The 19,606-nt window shown below is 43.9% G+C and overlaps 2 protein-coding genes across 2 annotated transcripts; one reads left to right on the top strand and one right to left on the bottom strand.

Moving 5' to 3' along the window:
- Nucleotides 1–3,579: 3,579 nt before the first annotated feature.
- On the bottom strand, nucleotides 3,580–13,943 carry gmpr (guanosine monophosphate reductase). Its single transcript, XM_080013907.1, has 9 exons — nucleotides 13,684–13,943; nucleotides 10,038–10,157; nucleotides 9,732–9,815; nucleotides 9,085–9,258; nucleotides 8,907–8,988; nucleotides 7,105–7,211; nucleotides 6,578–6,620; nucleotides 6,265–6,424; nucleotides 3,580–4,621 (listed from the first exon to the last, which is right to left on the bottom strand). The coding sequence occupies exons 1-9, from the start codon at nucleotides 13,768–13,770 to the stop codon at nucleotides 4,441–4,443; spliced, it is 1,038 nt and encodes a 345-aa protein (XP_079870033.1). The 5' UTR covers nucleotides 13,771–13,943; the 3' UTR covers nucleotides 3,580–4,440.
- A 3,636-nt stretch (nucleotides 13,944–17,579) lies between these two features.
- Nucleotides 17,580–18,938, top strand: LOC307241415 (regulator of microtubule dynamics protein 3-like; the record flags this gene model as incomplete). Its single annotated transcript, XM_080015488.1, has 1 exon — nucleotides 17,580–18,938. One exon carries the CDS (start codon nucleotides 17,580–17,582, stop codon nucleotides 18,936–18,938), a length of 1,359 nt encoding a protein of 452 aa, XP_079871614.1.
- Between the last annotated feature and the right edge of the window lie 668 nt (nucleotides 18,939–19,606).

Here is a 19,606-nt window from a genome sequence, read left to right as displayed (position 1 = left end):
TCGCAATATTTGACTCACGATTCGAACACGATTCACGATCATTTTCAGCGGTCGTGCAAACGCAAAGTGCACTAAACCAGGGGGGTTTGCAGGTAACATCGGCACATCGCAAGTTTCCAAACGGTAACTTTTTTTTTTTTTTTTTTAAATGCGTTTCACGTTATTTCAGCATAACCTAGACTTTTTCCTTGACATTACCATGTCGTCCATCTTGAACTTTTGTCCAATTGTAAAATGTAAATGTGCAATCCCACGTTTTGTTTTCGTCCCGTTGCCGTGCCAAGTAAATGTAGCAAAGTCCCACTGCGCTGTCTCCGACGTGGTAACAGCTCCTGTTTGTTACCGTCCGTTGATTTGACATGAGTGGAAACCAATGGAGAGATTGTTCCCGAATATCTGCCACTTTTGTCTTTGAGGCCTTCCTTACTTTATGTGTGTGTGTGTGTGTGTGTGTGTGTGCGTGTGCGTGTGCGCGTGTGTGCGTCTGCGCGTCTGCGCATGCCCATTTAACAAAGTGTTTTCCCTGAAGTTGTCTGTGAGATCAGAAACCCTGAATGGTTCTTGGTGAGACCCACAGGAAATTAAAAGAAACCTCATTCTAAGTGGGGACCACTTTTTGTAAAAAAAATAAAAATAAAAAAAGAGAGAGAGAGAGAGAGAGAGAGAGAGAGAAAATAAATAAATAATAGATTTTAAAAAAAACTAAAAGAAAATGGGAAAAAAATAACCAACAAAACATGCACATGTAAGTAGATGTTAAAAGACTTGATGTTTCAGCACTTTCTAATCCTAGGAACAGGCTTGGTCTAACCCCTCTTTCTCAGACCAGGAGCTTTCCGTGGAGTAACATTCATTCATTAGAGACGGAGAATTACAGAGTAAAAACGTAGAGGGAGCGAATATGGCAAAAAAAAAAAAAAAGAAAGAGAGATTGCTTGGTTTAAGTTTTTGCACATCGCCATGTCGTAGTCTTTGCTTTTTCTTTTTCTCTGTTTTCCATGTTGCTTGGCTCCCGGCGCGTTCCTGGGTCCAGCGGGCCAGGGTGCTAGGTGGTTCCTTGGTTCTTTTCTACGGGGAAAACCTTTTCATCGAGCTTCTGTTCTCCTTTTCTTGTTTGTTCTGAACCTTTTTTTTTTTCTTTCTTTTTTACCCCTCACCCCACCTGAAGCTGTGCCGTTTAAAAAGAAATCCTAATTATTTAATTGCAAGAAAGTCTGCGTTTTCATTTTTCTAGCCAGTTTGGGGGTGCACAGCTGGGTTTGGTCGTGTGGCGTAGAAAGGGTTCATTCAAACTCCTGCTTTTCTTTGGCACGAGAGCTTTTAATTTTGTTTTTGGTCTCCGTGTAGCACTCAATATAATGTCAGGGGACTTAAAACTTTGCTGAGAATGTGTTGTTGAGTTGTTGTTTTTTTTTTTTTTTGACGAGCTTTCTCATTGGAGAAACATTTTTTATTTTATTTTATTTTTTAATTGGCTTCTTGCACAAAAATTACAAATAAAATGAATGTTGGCGTGCGAGCTTTGAGTATTTAGATCAGAGAAAAGGCATGTGTGCTCTTTGTTTCTCGATGTTTGTATTTTCATTTTGCATAAAAGGTTATGTTTTTTGGCACTTTGTCGTGTTTTTGAAACTGAACAGAATAAGATCAGGATTCCTTTTTTTTTTTTTTTTTTTTTTTGTTCAAACTTGACTGTTGTTTTGACGTCTTGTCAATGTCCATAGCGCTGGATAACCAACTCAGGCAGAAAAAAAAAAACACCTTTCAGACGCCCACGTAACAGTTTAGTTTCACCCCAAATCGAATAACACGCTGTGGGCTGTTTCATAGGGGTTATAAGGTATGTAATATAAATATAATTTGATATAATTACTAGATGTCATTATTGATAATGAACTATGAAATATTATTATTACTATAAAACATGTATTATGTTGGAGACGGGTAGGATTATTCTTCGGCGTATCAGACATTTTTTGTTTATTTTTGGTCTGCCTTTCTTGTACAAGGCAACAGACGCTTGGTCAGCGAGGGCCCACTGCCACAGAGCACTGGAGCTCCTCTGTCCGCCCCGGCTCACTTCATTTGGCCCCGCCTGCTCTGAACACTCTGCCCCGCGGCTAATGACCCGTCAGTCGAGAAATGTCTTTGCTAATCTGTGACACCGAGTAATGAGCTTCACCGTCGGTCCCCTGAGGAAGCGGCGAGATGACTGGACTTTAAGGCAGAGGAGAAAAAAAGGACACTTTGGTGTTTTTCCCAGAGTGCGAGGGCAGTTCCCAGCCAACTTGTTTGTACTATATCGTACTCACAGAGTCCCCCATGTCTCACCAACCAACCCCCATCCTCTATAGAAATGGAGAAAACCCTGTTGGTGTGTGTATGTATTTGACATCTGTACAATTGCACCCCTTTGGGAAAGAAAATGAAACCTTGACATATCTGCAAGAAACGGGCAAGTTGTGTTTTTCTTTGTGTATGACCAATGAAGGAACCCTACAAGGTATTGGGTATATATCTCATTTCCCTTCCTACCCTGATAGCATCACATGAGGTAAGATAAGCATCATAAGTATCAACGCAGGTATTGCACACATGAAACAACTACTTGTTTCATTAAGTGCTTTGATGGTCATGGGGTCAAAGGAAGAGCCTACATTGTCCCATTCTACTGCTTCTGCCTAATGATGGTTTGTGCAAAGGTTTCCTCAAAGTTTGGGGCCGTTGGGACCAGGGGGGGCATGGTCCTGTACCTCGGCCGGCTTTGACCGGCTGCGGCCCCGGGATCTAGACCCTCCAGAGTAGGGGTGGGAAACTTCAGACAAACTGGCCAAAATCCCAGCGCACTGACTGGGATTTTGGCTTCATGACTGTACCAGAGCGCCATCTGGTGTAAAGGAGGGTAAAGGCTGTCTTCTCCACTCAAAACGATGGTGGACACCTATCTAGGCATCCAGTACAGTGTCTATAAGGGGTGTAAATGTGCTGTTGAAGGGACAGTAGATGATTTAACAAGGATATTTGTTTTAATTGCACCTCGATTGCTCAGCTGCATGTGACTCTCTGCCCTGAAAACGCTGCATAAATCCAAACAAAAGGCAGAAAGTGAACGCAATCGTTAGACTCTTAACATGTCATGTATCATGCAAGTAACACTGTACTGCAGCTAGTTTAAAATAAGTTTAGGTCGGTCTCTTAATTCTCAATGAGCAGTATTGGCAGTGTTCAATGTTATCTAGTTTAGTTTAAGTCGTTTTCAAGTGGCAATCCCTTTTCTGAGACTAATTTTACATTGGTTTAAGAGGTGAGTGATGGGATGTGTTTAAAGTGTCCACTGGTCCATCATGTTGTTATGGTGGTGCAGTGGGTTGCCACCATGTAAAAACACTTCCTTCGCGTCCTTAAATTGGATCTTTGGGTCCTGAACCTATACTTATTTTCAAAACCGCAATGGTTACTGAGCCCAGAAGGTCTCACGATCAGATCAGTAGAGGTTCCCAAAGAGACTCGCGTCTTCATACCATTCTAAATATATTGTCCAGAAGGAGAAAACACAAACGATATCCGATGATTTTGGTTTTGGATATTCTTGGTTTTATCGTTGAGGTAAACAGTGGATTTCTGCATCCTTCACAGTGCTGCTCTCCAGTGTGTACACTATTCGAATAATTCCTTAACATCTGTGTAATTACACCTTTGTTTTACAGTCTTGTTTTTCCATGAAGGTCCTTTTCTCAGAGAACAGCCATAAAAGCTTCGATGAGGGCGAAGCCAGAACTCTCGAGGTGCACTTGATTGAACTTGTCAGGCACAGTGGAATCAGTGACGTACACTCGCTTTACAAGCACAAAATCACATATTTCCAGTACTTGAAATACATAATAAAGCCGACAGTCATGATTTTTTTTTTTTTTTTTTTTTTTCATGAAACTTTCTGACATAGAACGGTAACCACAGACACAAACAGAAAAAACACAAACGCTGCACTTTCTTGCAATTCCTGCCTTCTCTTGAACCATTGCATTCAGAGTTTTCCACACCTTCTCAGTAAAATGTAGCATTTATAATTAGGTTACAATGGAAGATGGAAACCCACGAGTGGTCCAGGAAGAAGAAGGGAAATAACTTAGAACTCCTTGAATCAACCATCAACCTTGAATTCTTTATGAGTAGATGATTCCTCCATCCAGGCTGGGCCTGCATGCACTTTAATTATCACCCAGGAGTTTTCGGAAGTGGATCATTTATTTTTCACACCGCACAGACATGTTTCCTGTTGCGTTCCAGTGTGTTTGCATGCACATTTTGTTTTTTAAATAATACTGAAGATGGATGAGTAGTCCTGGATTAACTCACGAGGCCCTGTAGGTCTGTACATGTACACACACACGCACGCACGCACACACACACACATACACACACGCACGCACGCACGCGGGGCTAGGTGAACATCTGGCTGGACTGCTGCGTGACCCGGATGAAGGTGGTTCTCCTGCCCAGCTCCTTCAGCTTGGCGGCACCGACGTAGGTGCAGGTGGAGCGCAGGCCTCCCAGCACGTCCCGCACCGTGTTCTCCACGTCGCCACGGTACGGGACCTCCACCGTCCGTCCCTCCGACGCCCTGCGGAGGGGGGAGGGGGAGAGACTAAAATGCAAAGGAGAAATCATTTCGATTTTGACCTTTATACTGTATTGATGGTATTTGGGAGTTTTTCCTTTTCTAATATATTCTCCGTCCTATTTAGTCACCGAGGTTAATTTGAACCTTGAACTTCATCTTACGCACGCAGTAGATGATAGGCTTCTAGGCAGTAGAGAGTTTTCGTAAATACTACTTTTTCGACAATGATTTGTGCGTTCCTGATGATTGTGAGTACTATTCACCTTCTTTGTTACTAAAGTAGGATAACGTTTTTCTATGAGTCCTTGGTTTATTGACGCACGTATCTGGCATGATTAAGCTACTTAATAGTGTTGGCGAAGCTGAAGTTAGACTTTGTGTCAAGGCAGTTGGAATGTTTGAACTCTGTTGACAGTAGTTCTTCTGTCTTTGTTGTGATTATTTCAAATATTATTGCGCATGTCAATTCATTGTGTTTTGTTTAAATAATCGCATGGCTTCTAGTGAGGTAACCCACCAGATGGTGTTGTTGAGTCATTTAGGAAAATGATCCCCAGTCATTATTCCAAATGTCTATGTTTGTTGACCCTTATAACACTGATTCAGACGTTGACAGGATCTCTGTATCTTTGAGAAACAGTTTCCTCGGCATGGATTAGCTCCTTGATGCTAACTGGCTAATGCTAACTGGATCCGCGACAGCTGCAAGGGTCACGTCTTTCCTTTCCCATTTCTTCTCAAGGAGCACACCTTCCCCTGACAATAAAAGATAGAAAGAAATAACACAAACACTCGGAATTTGATTGCCCCGAGTGTAGCTCCGTCCTGTAAATATGCCTATACGTTAAAAGTAACACAGAAAATCCCGTCTTGCTCATTCACCGTCCAAAACAAAATGTGTTTCATCGCCACTTGTTTTCATTGTCCAGCTGAATCCATCCAGCCTGGCCCGTTTACTCCTTTACCGATACAACATTAGAATTGAGCGTGAGCGCTTTAAAGCAGCACTATGCACTATGTAACGTCTGTGTTCGGGTACAAAAGCGCAGGAAAAGTTGTGTGTTGTTCTTTGGAGCGCTAAGTCACCTGCTTGATGTTTGGCTCCGGTAATTACCATCCTTTTACCTGGTACAATTTATAAAAACAAACAAAAAAACCCGATAAATCATACACTTGCCGGTCAAAATATCTAGTAATACTGCTCATAATGAGACGCAGCTGCTCCGCCTCCCTGACGGCGCAGGCAAGACCACTGGCCTGCCAAACCGAGCACATCTGGTACCTAGACCGGTAGCAGGGGGCCCCGTCCCTCGCCCTCCCGTGGGCTCCGGGGGCCCACGATAAGCTTCAAATCTGTCCGGTAAAATAAATTCTGAAGGGACACCAGGCCGAGTTTTTTGACAGTGGTGTAAGAGTGCAAACTAGGGGCGCAAATATCAAAAGCTACGTAGTTCATAGTCAAGTTCAAGAGATTATTTGTCACATACATATACATTGATGCTTTAAACCTGACATTTACTCACTCATACGCCAACAAATGGATCACCATTTCTGATGTTCCCTGTCAATTGTGAAAAGGGTTCACGAAGTTCAATTTGTGGCCGACTCCTTCGACATTTCCACTGAAAGCAGCGGTTTCTCACCTATACTCGGCCACTCCCCCGATGTATTTCTTCATGGCGGTGTCGGAGCTCATGCCGTAGAACAGCTTGAACTTCTTGCCGTCCTTCTCGATCAGCTCTCCCGTGCATTGGTCGTGGCCGGCGAGCATCCCGCCCATCATCACAAAGTCAGCCCCGGCACCTGAGGGAGAGACGGGGTTTGAGTAGAGGGAGAATGTCATGAATCACCACCCCTGATAAATCAGATTGAAATGGCCCTGCAGAGATGCTGTTGTAAACAGCCTTAACGATAAATCATAAGCCCAAATGAGTCAGGAGTTTGTAATCTACTTACCGAAGGCCTTTGCTACGTCACCAGGGCAGCTGCAGCCCCCGTCCTGAGCGGAGAAAAGAGAAACTCAAAGCATGCGAAAAAGTCGGCTAATCACATTACCATTCCATACCACAGTACCCATCCAAACAAAATGCAATAAATAATCAATGCAAACAATTCCCTCTTAACAGCGTACTGCAGTAGGAGGTACAAAACTAAATAACTACAGGATAAATTGTGGTTTTGCAGCAGCTCTCATCAAAAACAATGCAGTCATAATAAATATGTAAATATGGAATAAACCAAAACATTTACAAAAAATTAACATTTGTACTTTAGAATAATTTATAAAACAAACTAATAACAATAAAAGAAAAAAAAAAAGCATAATAATTAAACCTATACATTAACAATAAATAGCCCCTTTAATTTAGATTTAAAGAATTTAGAATTTACCTTGAATCCTGACAAAACTGAGATTGTTTGGCTGCCAGTACTCACTTCCTACAGTATGAATACACAGTACATGCAGTAGATGTTATACTCACTGAGATGATGTGTCCTTTGAGTCCATGTGCTGAGTCTGCACACTCTATGACGGCGCTGAGCTGAGGGTAGCCCACGCCCGTCTTGATGCGTGTCGTGCATACTGAGCCTGGAAGACACACACACACACCAGTTGTCACCACTTGTGGCTTTTTCATTAATGCTGGGGAGGTGAAACTAATAACAAATGATTGTATTGTAAGTCGTGTTAAGTGATTTGGTAGATCCTAGAAGATTTAATGGAAAAAGTGACTTTCACCAATTGTCTTGATCACTGATTTGTCAGTCATCGAAATCTTATGAATTTTTGAGGTTCCTTGACAGTATGCCCTTAAAATAAGAATGGCTGAACAATGTAAATATAATTAGTAATTTAACGATTCTAGGTAAACATAGCTAAATGGTATAGAATAATAAGTGAGCCCTGAGATAGTATTATTAGTAGTAGGAATGGACAATACATAATTAGTTCTTATTAATAAAATAAGCACCTTTCATACACAACATGCAGCTCAAAGTTCTGCACTTATGCAGTATTATGTAACTTTTGATGTTTGGCGCGACTACCGTTTATGAGTGCAATTGCACTTTTACACCACTGTCGTAAAACTCAGTCCGGTGTCCGATTCAAATTTATTTTATCAGACCAATTTTAACCTCATCGATCATGTTTCAATAACAGTTTATGTTACAAACGCAAATATAATGTGCACCTAGGTTACATCGCCCCTTGCACGGACCTCGCTGCTTCAGCGAGCACGGAGCCTCACTCCCCACGGAGAGAGAGCGCGGGGATCGGCTCCCTGCTACCGGTGTAGGTACCGGATGTGCTCGGCCCGGCCGATCGGCTCGCACGTGCGAGTCGGGGTGGAACACACCCTGTAGCGCAATGAAAGTGAGATGTGCCCGGTGCACCACTGGCCCATCTCATCCTCGCCGCGGCTCCATTTTGTATGAGCATTATTACCAGACATTTTGACCGGCAAGTTTAGAAATAGTTTTTTTTCAATACATTTTACCAGGCAAAAGAACGGTTATTGCCGGAGCCAAACATCAAGGATGTGACGTAGTGGCGTAAAGTGTAACACACTTTTCCCGTTACGGTTACGTACCCGAACACAGTTACATAGTGTAAGAACAGGCATCAAAATGATTCCAAAGTTGTTATTTTAAGGGGAAAATGTACACAAGGTTGCTTTTAAAATAATTGGAATTTAAAAAAGCAAATGCAATTCATTATAATAACTAAATCAAGCAAAACAAACAATATTATAATATGCACATAAAAGAAAATGAACTCAGTTGCATTAAAAGAGCACAATCCGTTTAAAACCACATTATTCTTATACTTTAAGGATCGGATGATACCAAGTACAAACGTGGTCTATTACTTCCTCAAAAAATATAGACATGAACCATTATTTACGTATGTGACAAATAATCTTTTGAACTTGAACTTATTTTGGGGTCATGAGAACATAAAGATTGACAGGTAATCCATTTAGTCTCCATTAGAAATATTTAACATGCTTCTATGAGTCAAAAAGCACATTTTCTTTAAATAGCATGTTTGCTGTGGCTAATTATTCCCAATAAGAGAATCCAATAAAAATTAGATTCTCTTATTGGGAATAATTTTCTAACAGTAGTAATACCCTATTTCATTCACTACCAAGTATCTAGAAATGTTGGATGTAGCGGTGATATCAGTTCTCTGTCCTTTCATCTACTGGCCCACAGGCTTGTACAACTGCTCTGCATGTGGGATGGAGAGGGTCCTAAATGAGACTCCTCGCACACCCACCTGGCCCGATGCCCACTTTGATGATGTCAGCTCCAGAGAGGATGAGCTCCTCCACCATCTCGCCCGTCACCACGTTGCCGGCCTGCCAGACACAGACCACTGTCTACGTATCACAAATGACCACTGGACCCATGCACAACCAAAAGGTCGGGACTCTGAACTGCTCCGCTCCTCTTACCATGATGGTGTGTGTTGGGAACTTTTCTCTGACCGTCTTAACAAACTCCACAAAGTACTCGGAATACCCATTGGCCACATCCAGGCAGATGTACTTGAGGCCGGGGATGGCTTCCAAGATGCCGCACAGCCTCTCCAGGTCTGCCTTGCTGCTGCCGGAGCTTACAGCTACATGCTGTGAGGAAGATTGAGCCACAACAATGTATTTAGAGCAAGTGGTAACCATTATGGACGAGTATTGAAGCCAATCTCGAAGTGCCTTTACTTCAGAAAAACCAAACTGAATCGAGGTTAACGGAAAAGGAAACTTCTTCCTAGAAATACAGAGTCAGTGGAGTTTTTAGGGTGTTAATGGATCCAAAACGTAGACATGCAGCTGGAGGCAAATTCTTCTTTGTAGCTTTGGCAGATTGAATTAATGCAAGCGCTGAACCTTCTCACTACAGAGAAAGTATATTGATAATATATGATTTAAAATAATCAGAAATAGCATCTAAAATATATAAAATTTGTCCCTTCCCGCTTTCTCCTGAGATGTACAGTCACTACTCGTGTCGCGCAGTGTCAGTGACTATTGCTATTTTTGCATCTACTGTTTTGGCAGGACATCAAATATAGGCCAAGGACAACAAACGCTGTTGGTCTTACCTCTAAGCACTCTGGTTGACTAGCAGCAAAGTTTTTCCAGTCCTCTAAAGAGTAGTGCTTGTGAATGGCCGTGAAGAGGGTGTGCTAGAGAGGTGGAAACGCATTAGAATTGTAGCAACAGAAAAAAGCCTTTGAATTTGGATCATTTGGCCGATTTACCCAGTCAGGCAAAGTTTTTGATTTTATAATGTCCAAATACATACTAAACACCAGTAGACCCAGCACAATAGTACATTAATAGATATAGTATACAGTATCTTATCTCGTTATTATTATGTCTATGTCTTTCTTCATTCTGTGACTCACTTTGCTGAGGACCTGTGCCATCTCAAAGGTCCCTGTGGTGTCCATGTTGGCAGCGATGATGGGGATGCCAGTGTAGGTCTGTTTGGAGTTGCGGAATGTGAACGTCCTCTGCAGGTCTACCTGGAAACAAGGACAAAGGTATACAGTATATTTGTGTATGCATTTATTTTTATTAATTTAACCCTTAGTTAAACAGTAATAACCCATCGAGACACACCGGCTCTTTTTCAAGCCTTAAAAATATATACATTCCTCCTGAAGCAGTTGAATATTTATTTATGTTTTTACTAAAGGAGGTTGTTTTTGTCTTTTGCTTAAATAGATTTGTGGCAGTTTCCGGGTCCTCCGGCACAGACACACAGATGATGGGGTTGATTTTATTGTAGAGAGTGGGCTAGGTGGAATAAGCCCAGGAGCAGATGGACACGTGCCATGACAAGGCCTCCTCCACTGCGTGTGTGTGGGGCAATGAGCCACAGGTATGCAGCCGCTCTGATCCTGGGCCCCAATTACCTAGACCCAGGACAGGTGTGGCTGCTCAAACCACACCCTCCCCACACAACAAGATTATTTAACTTAAGTTTAAGTTAAGTTAAAAAAAAAAACACTCTTGAGATAACGGATCCCTGGACTCGTCATTTAATTTCGGTAAGTAAATTGTGAATGAATTACGTGTCCCCGGGAAGTTGCAACCTGAGTCAGGTAAGCCAGTAGTCAGACTGACGGATTCTAAAGTTGACCGAAAGGCCCTGGACATTTTGTCAGAAACGTGATCTGCAGCCCGCGTTCTGCAGCAACCGTCGCAGTCCTTACCGGCTGCACTGAATGATTTAGCAGACAGAGTTAGCAGCACCACAAGGCCTGTGAGCCGATAAGGTGAATAGAATGGTAAGGGCTTATTGTGAAATACAGTCTGGATAAAGGGCTGCAGAGGAACTAAACACACGAACACACAGATTAAATTATTGGCTAATAGAGGAAACAAAATTAGGGGTGGTCGCAGGCAAAGATGAAAAATCTGACTTCATTTCAGCAAATGAAACTGCGTGGAATACTACAGTAAATGCTTTGGTAGAAGTGAGTGGTACGTAAGCAGATAAAAAGGGTTAAAAACTCCAGGGGCTCCCCTGATCACCACCGTGAAATAGTTTTGGTGTCCGGGCAAGAAAATGTGGATGGCCAAAAATCATGATGCTCAGAGTTAGAGCTTTGTGGAGCAAGAAGAATAAAGGACAAAAACAATTGAAGGGAGAGCATCCAGGCATGTGAATCCGTGCCTTGGAGAGTCAATACAAGCCCCCCCCACCCCCCCCACCCCGTACCATGACTGATGACTGAGCAGAATTGTTCCATCACCCCACCAGTAAATTAAGGTTGTGTATGAGATATGGTTCAATAAAAAAACACCCTTAAACTTTACTGCAATGCATATGCTTTCAACTAGTTCAATATGGTAAAAATCCAGGCTTCCTTTTTACAACTACGCTTGATTATTTTCATTAGACAGAAGATCCATTTGTGGTTGTATTGGGAGTCTCATCAACATCATCAAATCTGGGCAGCATGGTGAGTGTCCATCTACAGTCAGCTGTCCGTCCTTTCATCTACCAGAAGAATCTCCTTCGCCTCCTTCGTTCAAATTAAATAACTGGTTTCCTGAATTGTTCAATTGGCAATAACAGATCTTTGGAATACTTAATGAGAATCTGTTAGACAGGGTCCAGCTTACGAGAGGTGGTCACAAGCTGTAAGGTTTAATATGCAACTATTGTACTGCTTTGTCCTTGACTGCATGAAAATAGAATACTCCTTTCATATGTACCAATAAATATTTTGCTAACAGATGGTGGCGTATGTACCAACATGGATACATGGACCGTTCTACCAACGCTTTATATACAAATCTCTAACCACAGCTTAAACGAGTCTCCTCCACAGTATTTACCCAGAGAACCTACTTACAGTTGCAGTCTTGAAGGGCTACGCAGCCCTTTAATGATGATAACACAATGACTCTTAGCCCCATGCACATAAGGGTCAAATGTTCTTGACCTTTCAGAATACTCATTGAATTAAAAAAAAACATGTTTAAAAGTATTTCTGTAGGGAACATAGTGGAGTTTCGACAACAAATGTCCGACTTTAGATACATTTTGTAATCCCATGTAAATCCTCATATTGTAAATGCTTTCTCCGTCCAGGCCTTGCAAACACTTGGTAAGCTTCGTTTTCTTGGCACTGCTGCTACGTGGGGCAATAATCGGGACGTGAGGAGCCTGAAAATGTCAACAGGTGAGTACTGGTTGTGTGCAGAATAGAACTGTAGGGGAAACTCTTCTCAGTTACGTTGAGAGGCTGCCTTAAGATTTCAATAGTGTCTGATGGGTGGGGCTTGAATTTCAGGGATAATTCCATTATACAGTATCTGACGATAGTCAGACAAAAAAAAATTATTCAATTTAACTCGATGTTCGATAAACCAAAACAAAGGGGTCTGTGGCCTGCACTACGGCTGGGCATGCTTCACATGTTTTGATGTAACAGGATCAGGGTCCCTGCTCTGTGGTGCTATATTGGTGGGATTGTGCCTCTGTGTGTGCTTTTCTATGCTATGTGCACTGTATCTGTGTCAAGAGAGCAGTTTAGATATCTTTACATTCTTTCGCTGAATGGAATGTGCTCACGTTGATCATACAACACTGCACTATTTTTAAACTGGTTTACAAGAAGCCTGCTACATCTCATATTGCCCTCCACCCACACACACACACACACACACACACACACACACACTCACACCAGCCGTCAACTCATGGCTTCTGCCACCTGATAATATATGTAATAATATCACTATCGTGCACTGATATCAGCCAATGGACTGAAAAACAATCCACTGAGGCCAGACGCTTGGTTGAAAAGAGGCGAAACGGGAGTGTTTTATACCACCAAACTATGTTTCCAACATGAAAATAATAAAAAGCTTGTTATTTAATAACGTTCTCCTTGTATTCACCCACTTCTTTCTTTGCACCTCTCTAATACCAGGAAAGATTTTGTACTCGACTCTTGACAATCCCAACCTTGTTTTCTCTAACCTCTAAGAAGGTCACCCCTTCTCATCTGTGCTCAATCAGTGTCCCTATTTCAGTAACTGACACACACACACACACACACACACACACACACACACACACACACACGTTTTAGTATTTTTAGTATTTTTAGAGCTTATTGTGTGTAATCAGCGGGTGTCATGACATTTCACTGCATATATGTATGACCATATGTATATGTATGTGACAAATACTCTCCTGAACTTGAACTTGAACACAACGTGTATCCCCACAGGCCCACAAATGCAAACAGATCCAACATGTGAAACTTTGTAAGTATAAATTGGGAATTGAAATGCTTTCATCGCACTATCCCAGGGTGTCTGCATGTACAAACGCACAAATGCAATCATTTGTCAGACCTTTTTAAGATTCCAACAAAATGTAAGACTAATTGTCTCCCAGGTTCAATATTTAGCAGTATAGGTTTAGGATTTTAAATCCAAAATGTTGACTCTGATGCAGAAGGACCCTGTGCTGATTACCTCTTGCTATGAGTACAGTATGCAATGGACTACAGTTACAGCAGATACCTCTGAGCGGCTCTTCAGGCTGCTCCTCTTGGGTCTGAAGAGGACGTCTTTGAAGTCCAGCTTCAGGTCAGCATCCACCCGAGGCATCCTGGATCTCCTCAACGCCGACAACCAGAGAGACGAGGAGGGCGCTGTTGAGGATGATGAAGGTGATGGTGAGACGGAAGAAGAGATTCCCCTGAAGAAGAAGCAGGACGCTGCAGTGGCGACCGTCGGTCCTGAGCCCCAGCCACCAAACCCGACCCTCCAGGCAGCCAGCGTATTTATAGTGAAGGGGGGCCCAGCCCTGCCCCAGCCCCCATGGCTTTATTTGGGCCTGGACTCTCCCTCCCTTCCCTTCTGCCTCCCTCTCTCCCCCACCGTTCCTCCCCTGTTCTGCCTCTTCCCTCCCTCTCCTTCTGTGGTGTGGCAGGAGCAGCAGTGGCCAAGCCAGCAGGCAACCCAGCTGACGCATGTGCACACACACGCATGCTCACACACACACACTCCCTCACACACACACACACACACACACACACACACACACACACACGCACTGCAGTGAGTCAGCATGCGGCAGTGCTTAAGAGCACACCTGCTGCCCATCTGGGGCATTGCTCCCTGAGCACATTGAGAGGGGAGTGCATTTGTATGTGACAAAATAATCTCTTGAACTTGAACTTGAACTATTCTATAAACTATGCGCACTGTTTGCAATTTTTTCACAATTTTCTTCTTACCCGTGTATGTGTATATTTTTATATATGGGGTGGAGCAATATGATCCTAGTTCAAGTACACCAGTGGACGGTGTGGACCGGCTTCTCCGTGTACTGTATGTGCATGTGTATATACTGTACAGTGCTGCAGTGTTGGTTGTCTGTCATGAGCCCCAACTCTTCTTATTTTGTCTATTTTCTGTAATGTCTGTTGTGTAAATGTTTTATTTTGTTAAACAATACGCCTGGTCGGGAATAAAACAGGAAACAAGACTTTCTGTGTTGCGTTTTAGAATGCAATCTTTATATTTTAGGTCTCAGATGCTTATTTTGGTAAATAAGCAGCTTTTAGAACTTAAAATCTCATAACTTTCATCACCCGTACTGTTATGATGAAATGACCACAATAGCTAACTGTAAATGTGCTTTGAAGAACAGTAATTTGGCAGCATTTATTAGTATTCAACTTGGCTATTATTAAAATAGTATATAAAACGGGTTGATATGGTTTCAGTAAACATTAAAAAAAAAGCAAACAGAATACAGAATAATATAGTACAAAAAGAAGCTTTTAGCTATTTGGCAATAAATACTTGATATATGGTTCTTATTTTGTACAATAATGTCTGCCTCTCAGTGCATCATTTTTTAATATTCATCAATGTCAATTGCTGACATATTTGTTTGTGTAACCCAGCTCGCTAGGTAATGCCGATGGATTCCATTAGAATGTTAGGTTGCCATGCAGGTGCACCACCCGCCTACTATTGTTCCCCATCTTAATAATATTAAGTGTGCTGGCAATGTGGGACATTACTCTCCCGAGCCACATTCACACAAAATTGATCAAAATGACTTTTGCCCAAGTGGTTTCTTTCAGGTAAATAGAGGTCACACACCCCCACACACAACCACCCAGGACATAGCATTTAGTCATGAAAGGGGTCTCATGCAGAAGCAGCGACAACAATAAGGATGGCGGTAATGCAAGCCGCCACAAAAACTTGAGAAGACGACGAGGGGGGCAATGCCACATTACATTTGGATGCCAGCCGCCGTTCAAACTCAAGGAGAACAAGGAGAACAAGAAGAACAAGAAGACAAAGAAGAAGACTAGTCGTCATGGAGACACATGTCAACATATTTAGGGGAATTCCCAACACAGCTCCGCCCTCCCCCGGTAGATGCGGGAACCAGGGGGCATCATCATGTGACGCTGTCATGATGTCACAACTCTCCTCCTATAAAGCTGAGCGTTCGCTCCCTCGTCAGTGGACAGTGGATTGAGCTGTATCTAACTAAACACACACCAGAAAGCATGTCTGGTGTGGGAGGGACCGAGGGAAGCTCAGCGTACAAGATAGGCACTCCAGGTGGAGGGCACAGGCGGAGGAGATAGAAGTGAGAGCAGATAAACAGCAAGAGGAGGGCAGTAATGCAACAAAACAGGATGCAAGCCATAAAAAACCCAAAAAGAAGACGAGGAGGAGGAGGAGGAGAAGGAGGGCGGTAACACATTACAATTGGATGGGAGCCGCCCTTAAAACACAAGACGTAGAAGCTGCCGTCAGTTTACGGCAAAGGAGAAAGGCACATACATATACACTAATGTACACACACAGGGCCACACTTTCACAAATTCACCAAGGATCGCCTTGTGTTATGAATGTTATGGTAGGTTACATATTAGAAAGTGAAGAGCATGGCAAGTCTTAACCCTCACCAACAGTTTAAGAAGAGCGTTGCAAGTTATTACGACTTAGAAGCCACATTTTGATCTTCAACATAACATCTTATCCATCACACAAAGAAACCCTCTGCTCACGGATGCTGGTACAGGCGTTTGCACCATCTACGCCCCGTTTGCCAGGTACTCTTTCAAATATATGAAATATTCAAATGTACAAAATCGACCATCATGCAGCCGCACCTCTGAACAGTCAAGGAAATAGACCCAACATTTAACAAGTAAAAGGCAAAAGTATTCGTTTTGTGTTGACATGGGTCAACGTAGTGTAACATCACATAATATAATACTTTTAAGTTTGTCCACTTCACAGCTTGTGTAAAGTTGTATTTTTATTTAAATGCTGAAGTAGACATTCACTTGTTATACATAAGTATCATATATACAGTGGCTTCAGAAAGTATTCAGACCCCTTTTTGCACACTTTGTGTTGTCATTTAAATGGTTTAAAAAAAAAAAAAGCCATTTTTGCCCATCAATCTACACACAATAACTGATAATGACAAAGTGAAAACATGTTCTTAGAATTTTTCTGATTGATGGAGTGCTGCTCAGATGGTCGTCCTCCCGTCGGGTTCTCCCATCTCTGCAGAGGACTCCCCAAGCTCCGTGACCACCGGGCTCTTGGTCACCTCCCTGACCAAGGCTCTTCTTGCCCGGTTACTCAGTTTTGCCGGACGGCCGACTCCAGCACGAGTCTTGGTGGTTCCAAACTTCTTCCATTTCACAATTATTATAGAGGCCACTGTGCTCCCGGGAACACTCAAAGCTCTACACATGGTTTCATACCCCCCCCCCGCACTGATCCATGCCTCGCCACAATTTTATCGTGGCAGTCTCCAGCGCTCGCCCTGGACTTCATGGCTCGTTCTTTGTCCTGACATGCAGTGTGAATTGTGGAACCTTATATACACAGGTGTGTGCGTTTCTAAACTATGTACAATCAATTCAATTTGCCACAGGTGGACTCCAATCTGGTTCTAGACACATCTCAAGGATAATTAAAGCAAACAGGACGCACCTCACCACAATTTGGAGTGTGCCACAGAAAAGGGTCTGAATACTTAATGTAAATGACAGATTTCAGTTTTTGATTTTTAATAAATTTTGCAAAGAATTCTAAAAACATGTTTTCACTTTGTCATTATGGGTTATTGAGTGGAGATTATTTGGCAACGATGGCAATTTTATCCTTCGAAGATTACATCTACAACACAATTTAGCGTGCAAAAAGTGAAGGGTTCAGAATACTCTCTGAACCCTTCAAACCCTTACATTTTTAAATGTATTTTTGAAATTCCACAACAGAACGTAATAATCCTTTGAGTTTGTCCACTTCTGAAGTAAAAATTTCCTTTCAATGAAATCCCTGGTTACAGTCTACCGAAAAGAAGACAATCCAACACTGTTTGGACATCGTGAAGGCCCCACAGCACAGTGCTGGGGTGGAGGATGAGCTCGGCGCTGGGAAGGAGCCACCTTATCAGTGTGGCTGTGGGAGCCGCGGCCGGCCTGGGTCTGCTTGGCCTAATGATCTACAAACGAGTGTCAAAGAGGACGGCCCCAACAGGCCGGGATGGACCAGCGCAGCCGCTGGTGCCGCCGGACGCCCAACAGGTGGCGTTAGAGCAGCAGGCCCTGGGTTTGTCCCCGGAGCAGCAGCAGGAGCTGCGGATCCAGATGGATGAGGTGCTGCGCAGCGTAGCGTGGCTGCACGGCGAGGTGGCCGAGTTGTGGGGGGGCATGCAGGACATGGCACGGATGAACCTGGACCGCAAGAAAAGCATTGAGGACAACCGGCGGGCGCAACGCAGGCAATACATCAAACACCGTCAGGACACCGGCTCAGCCAGCTCCACCTCGCTGAACACCAGCGAGGGGGGCTACTCTACAGCCCTCGCCGAGTCCGACTTCACGGACCAGGAGGTGGACGACAAGGTGTTGGAGTCAGAGGACGATGAAGACCAGAGCTGTAACACGGTGCTCACCCTGCGGCAGGAAGACTCGCAGGAGGAGGAGGAGGAAGAGGTAGTAGAGGTGGAGGAGGTGGAGCAGCAGTATCCTGCAGAGCCTCCTAGTGGGGAACTCGCTCTACTGCTGGCTCAGGTGGACATCCTCCATATGGGAGACGCCAGACTGAGGGAGGACGGATTCCAGCTGTTGCTGGCCAACAGGCCTCAGTATGGAGACAACAGGGAGTTTCTATGGCGACTGGCACGGGCCTACTGCGACATGTATCAATGCACCAAAGACATGCAAGAGAGGAAGATCTACACACAACAGGCGCGGGAGGAGGCTGAGGCAGCACTGATGAAAAATGGTCTAAACGCCGAATGCCATAAATGGTTTGCTGTGCTCTCGGGTCTCACCTTGCAGCATGAGAGCACCCACGGCAAATTGAAGGGCTACTACATCCTGAAGAAGCACTTGGACCGAGCGATCGCCCTCCGAGATGACGACGCACTGTGTTTCTACCTGCTGGGACGCTGGTGCTTCGAGGCGTCCTCGCATGGCTGGTTGGAGAAAAAGGCGGCTGCTGTCATGTATGATAACGCGACCTCCTGCACCCTCCAAGACGCCCTGGAGAACTTCCTCAGGGCGGAGGAACTGAACCCAGGCTTCTCCAAGACAATGAGGCTTTACATTGCAAAGTGTTACAAAGAGCTCGGAAACCTGTCCGAGGCCAGAAACTGGGTGCAGCTGGCCCTCAAGGCGCCCGCCACCGCCAACCATGAGGACGACAGCGCTGCCGAACTGGAGGCAGAGCTCCGAGCCCTAACTGACCAACCAGCAGACGAGCTGCTCTACTGAGGAAAAGGAGCGCAGTACTGTGATTGGTCAGCCGTACTCCACCAACACCCCCCCCCCCCCCCCCACACACACACACACACAGTAAAATGATGCAGAGCTCAATAAAGTTAAATAACTTAATTCAAGTTGTTACTTCAGAGTGAGAAAAGTCACGCTTTGGAAGCCTCCTGTTTGCTGTTTGTTATTTATATGTTTGTTGGTTTTTTCCCCCTGTCCTTTTGGTGCCTTGCTGTGGCTGCCCACTGCTCCTACGTAAATGTAGAGGAAAACAAATCCCTATGGGGTTAGCGTGAATCTTCCATTCTTCTTCTGTCTGATTATCTATAATGTTCATGAAGCAGCTGAGACGGAGAGCTTCGGTTTCTTCTGAATTGAGTGAACATTATTACATAATCAGGGGAATTAAAGCCTGGTTAGCCTTTAGGGTGGAGGAAGAAAGCTGTAGTACTGGAGCGGCAGGGCTGCAGCGTGGCGCAGGGTGGCAGTTCCACTTGACTCCAGTTATACCAACTGAATCAAACAAGTGAAAAGTCGCAAAATTTGAACTTTTCATCACTGGCTGTAGCACAGGATGGAGGTGCAGGAGCACCACAGAGTGGGGGCATAGGAGTACCACAAGGTGGAGGCGCAGGCTGTAGCGCCACCGGGTGTGTGACTATTTCCAGGTA

Source organism: Zeus faber (genome assembly GCF_960531495.2).
Source record: "Zeus faber genome assembly, chromosome: 1".
Classification (NCBI taxonomy): Eukaryota; Metazoa; Chordata; class Actinopteri; order Zeiformes; family Zeidae; genus Zeus; species Zeus faber.
This window is presented reverse-complemented; position numbering and strand designations above follow the sequence as displayed.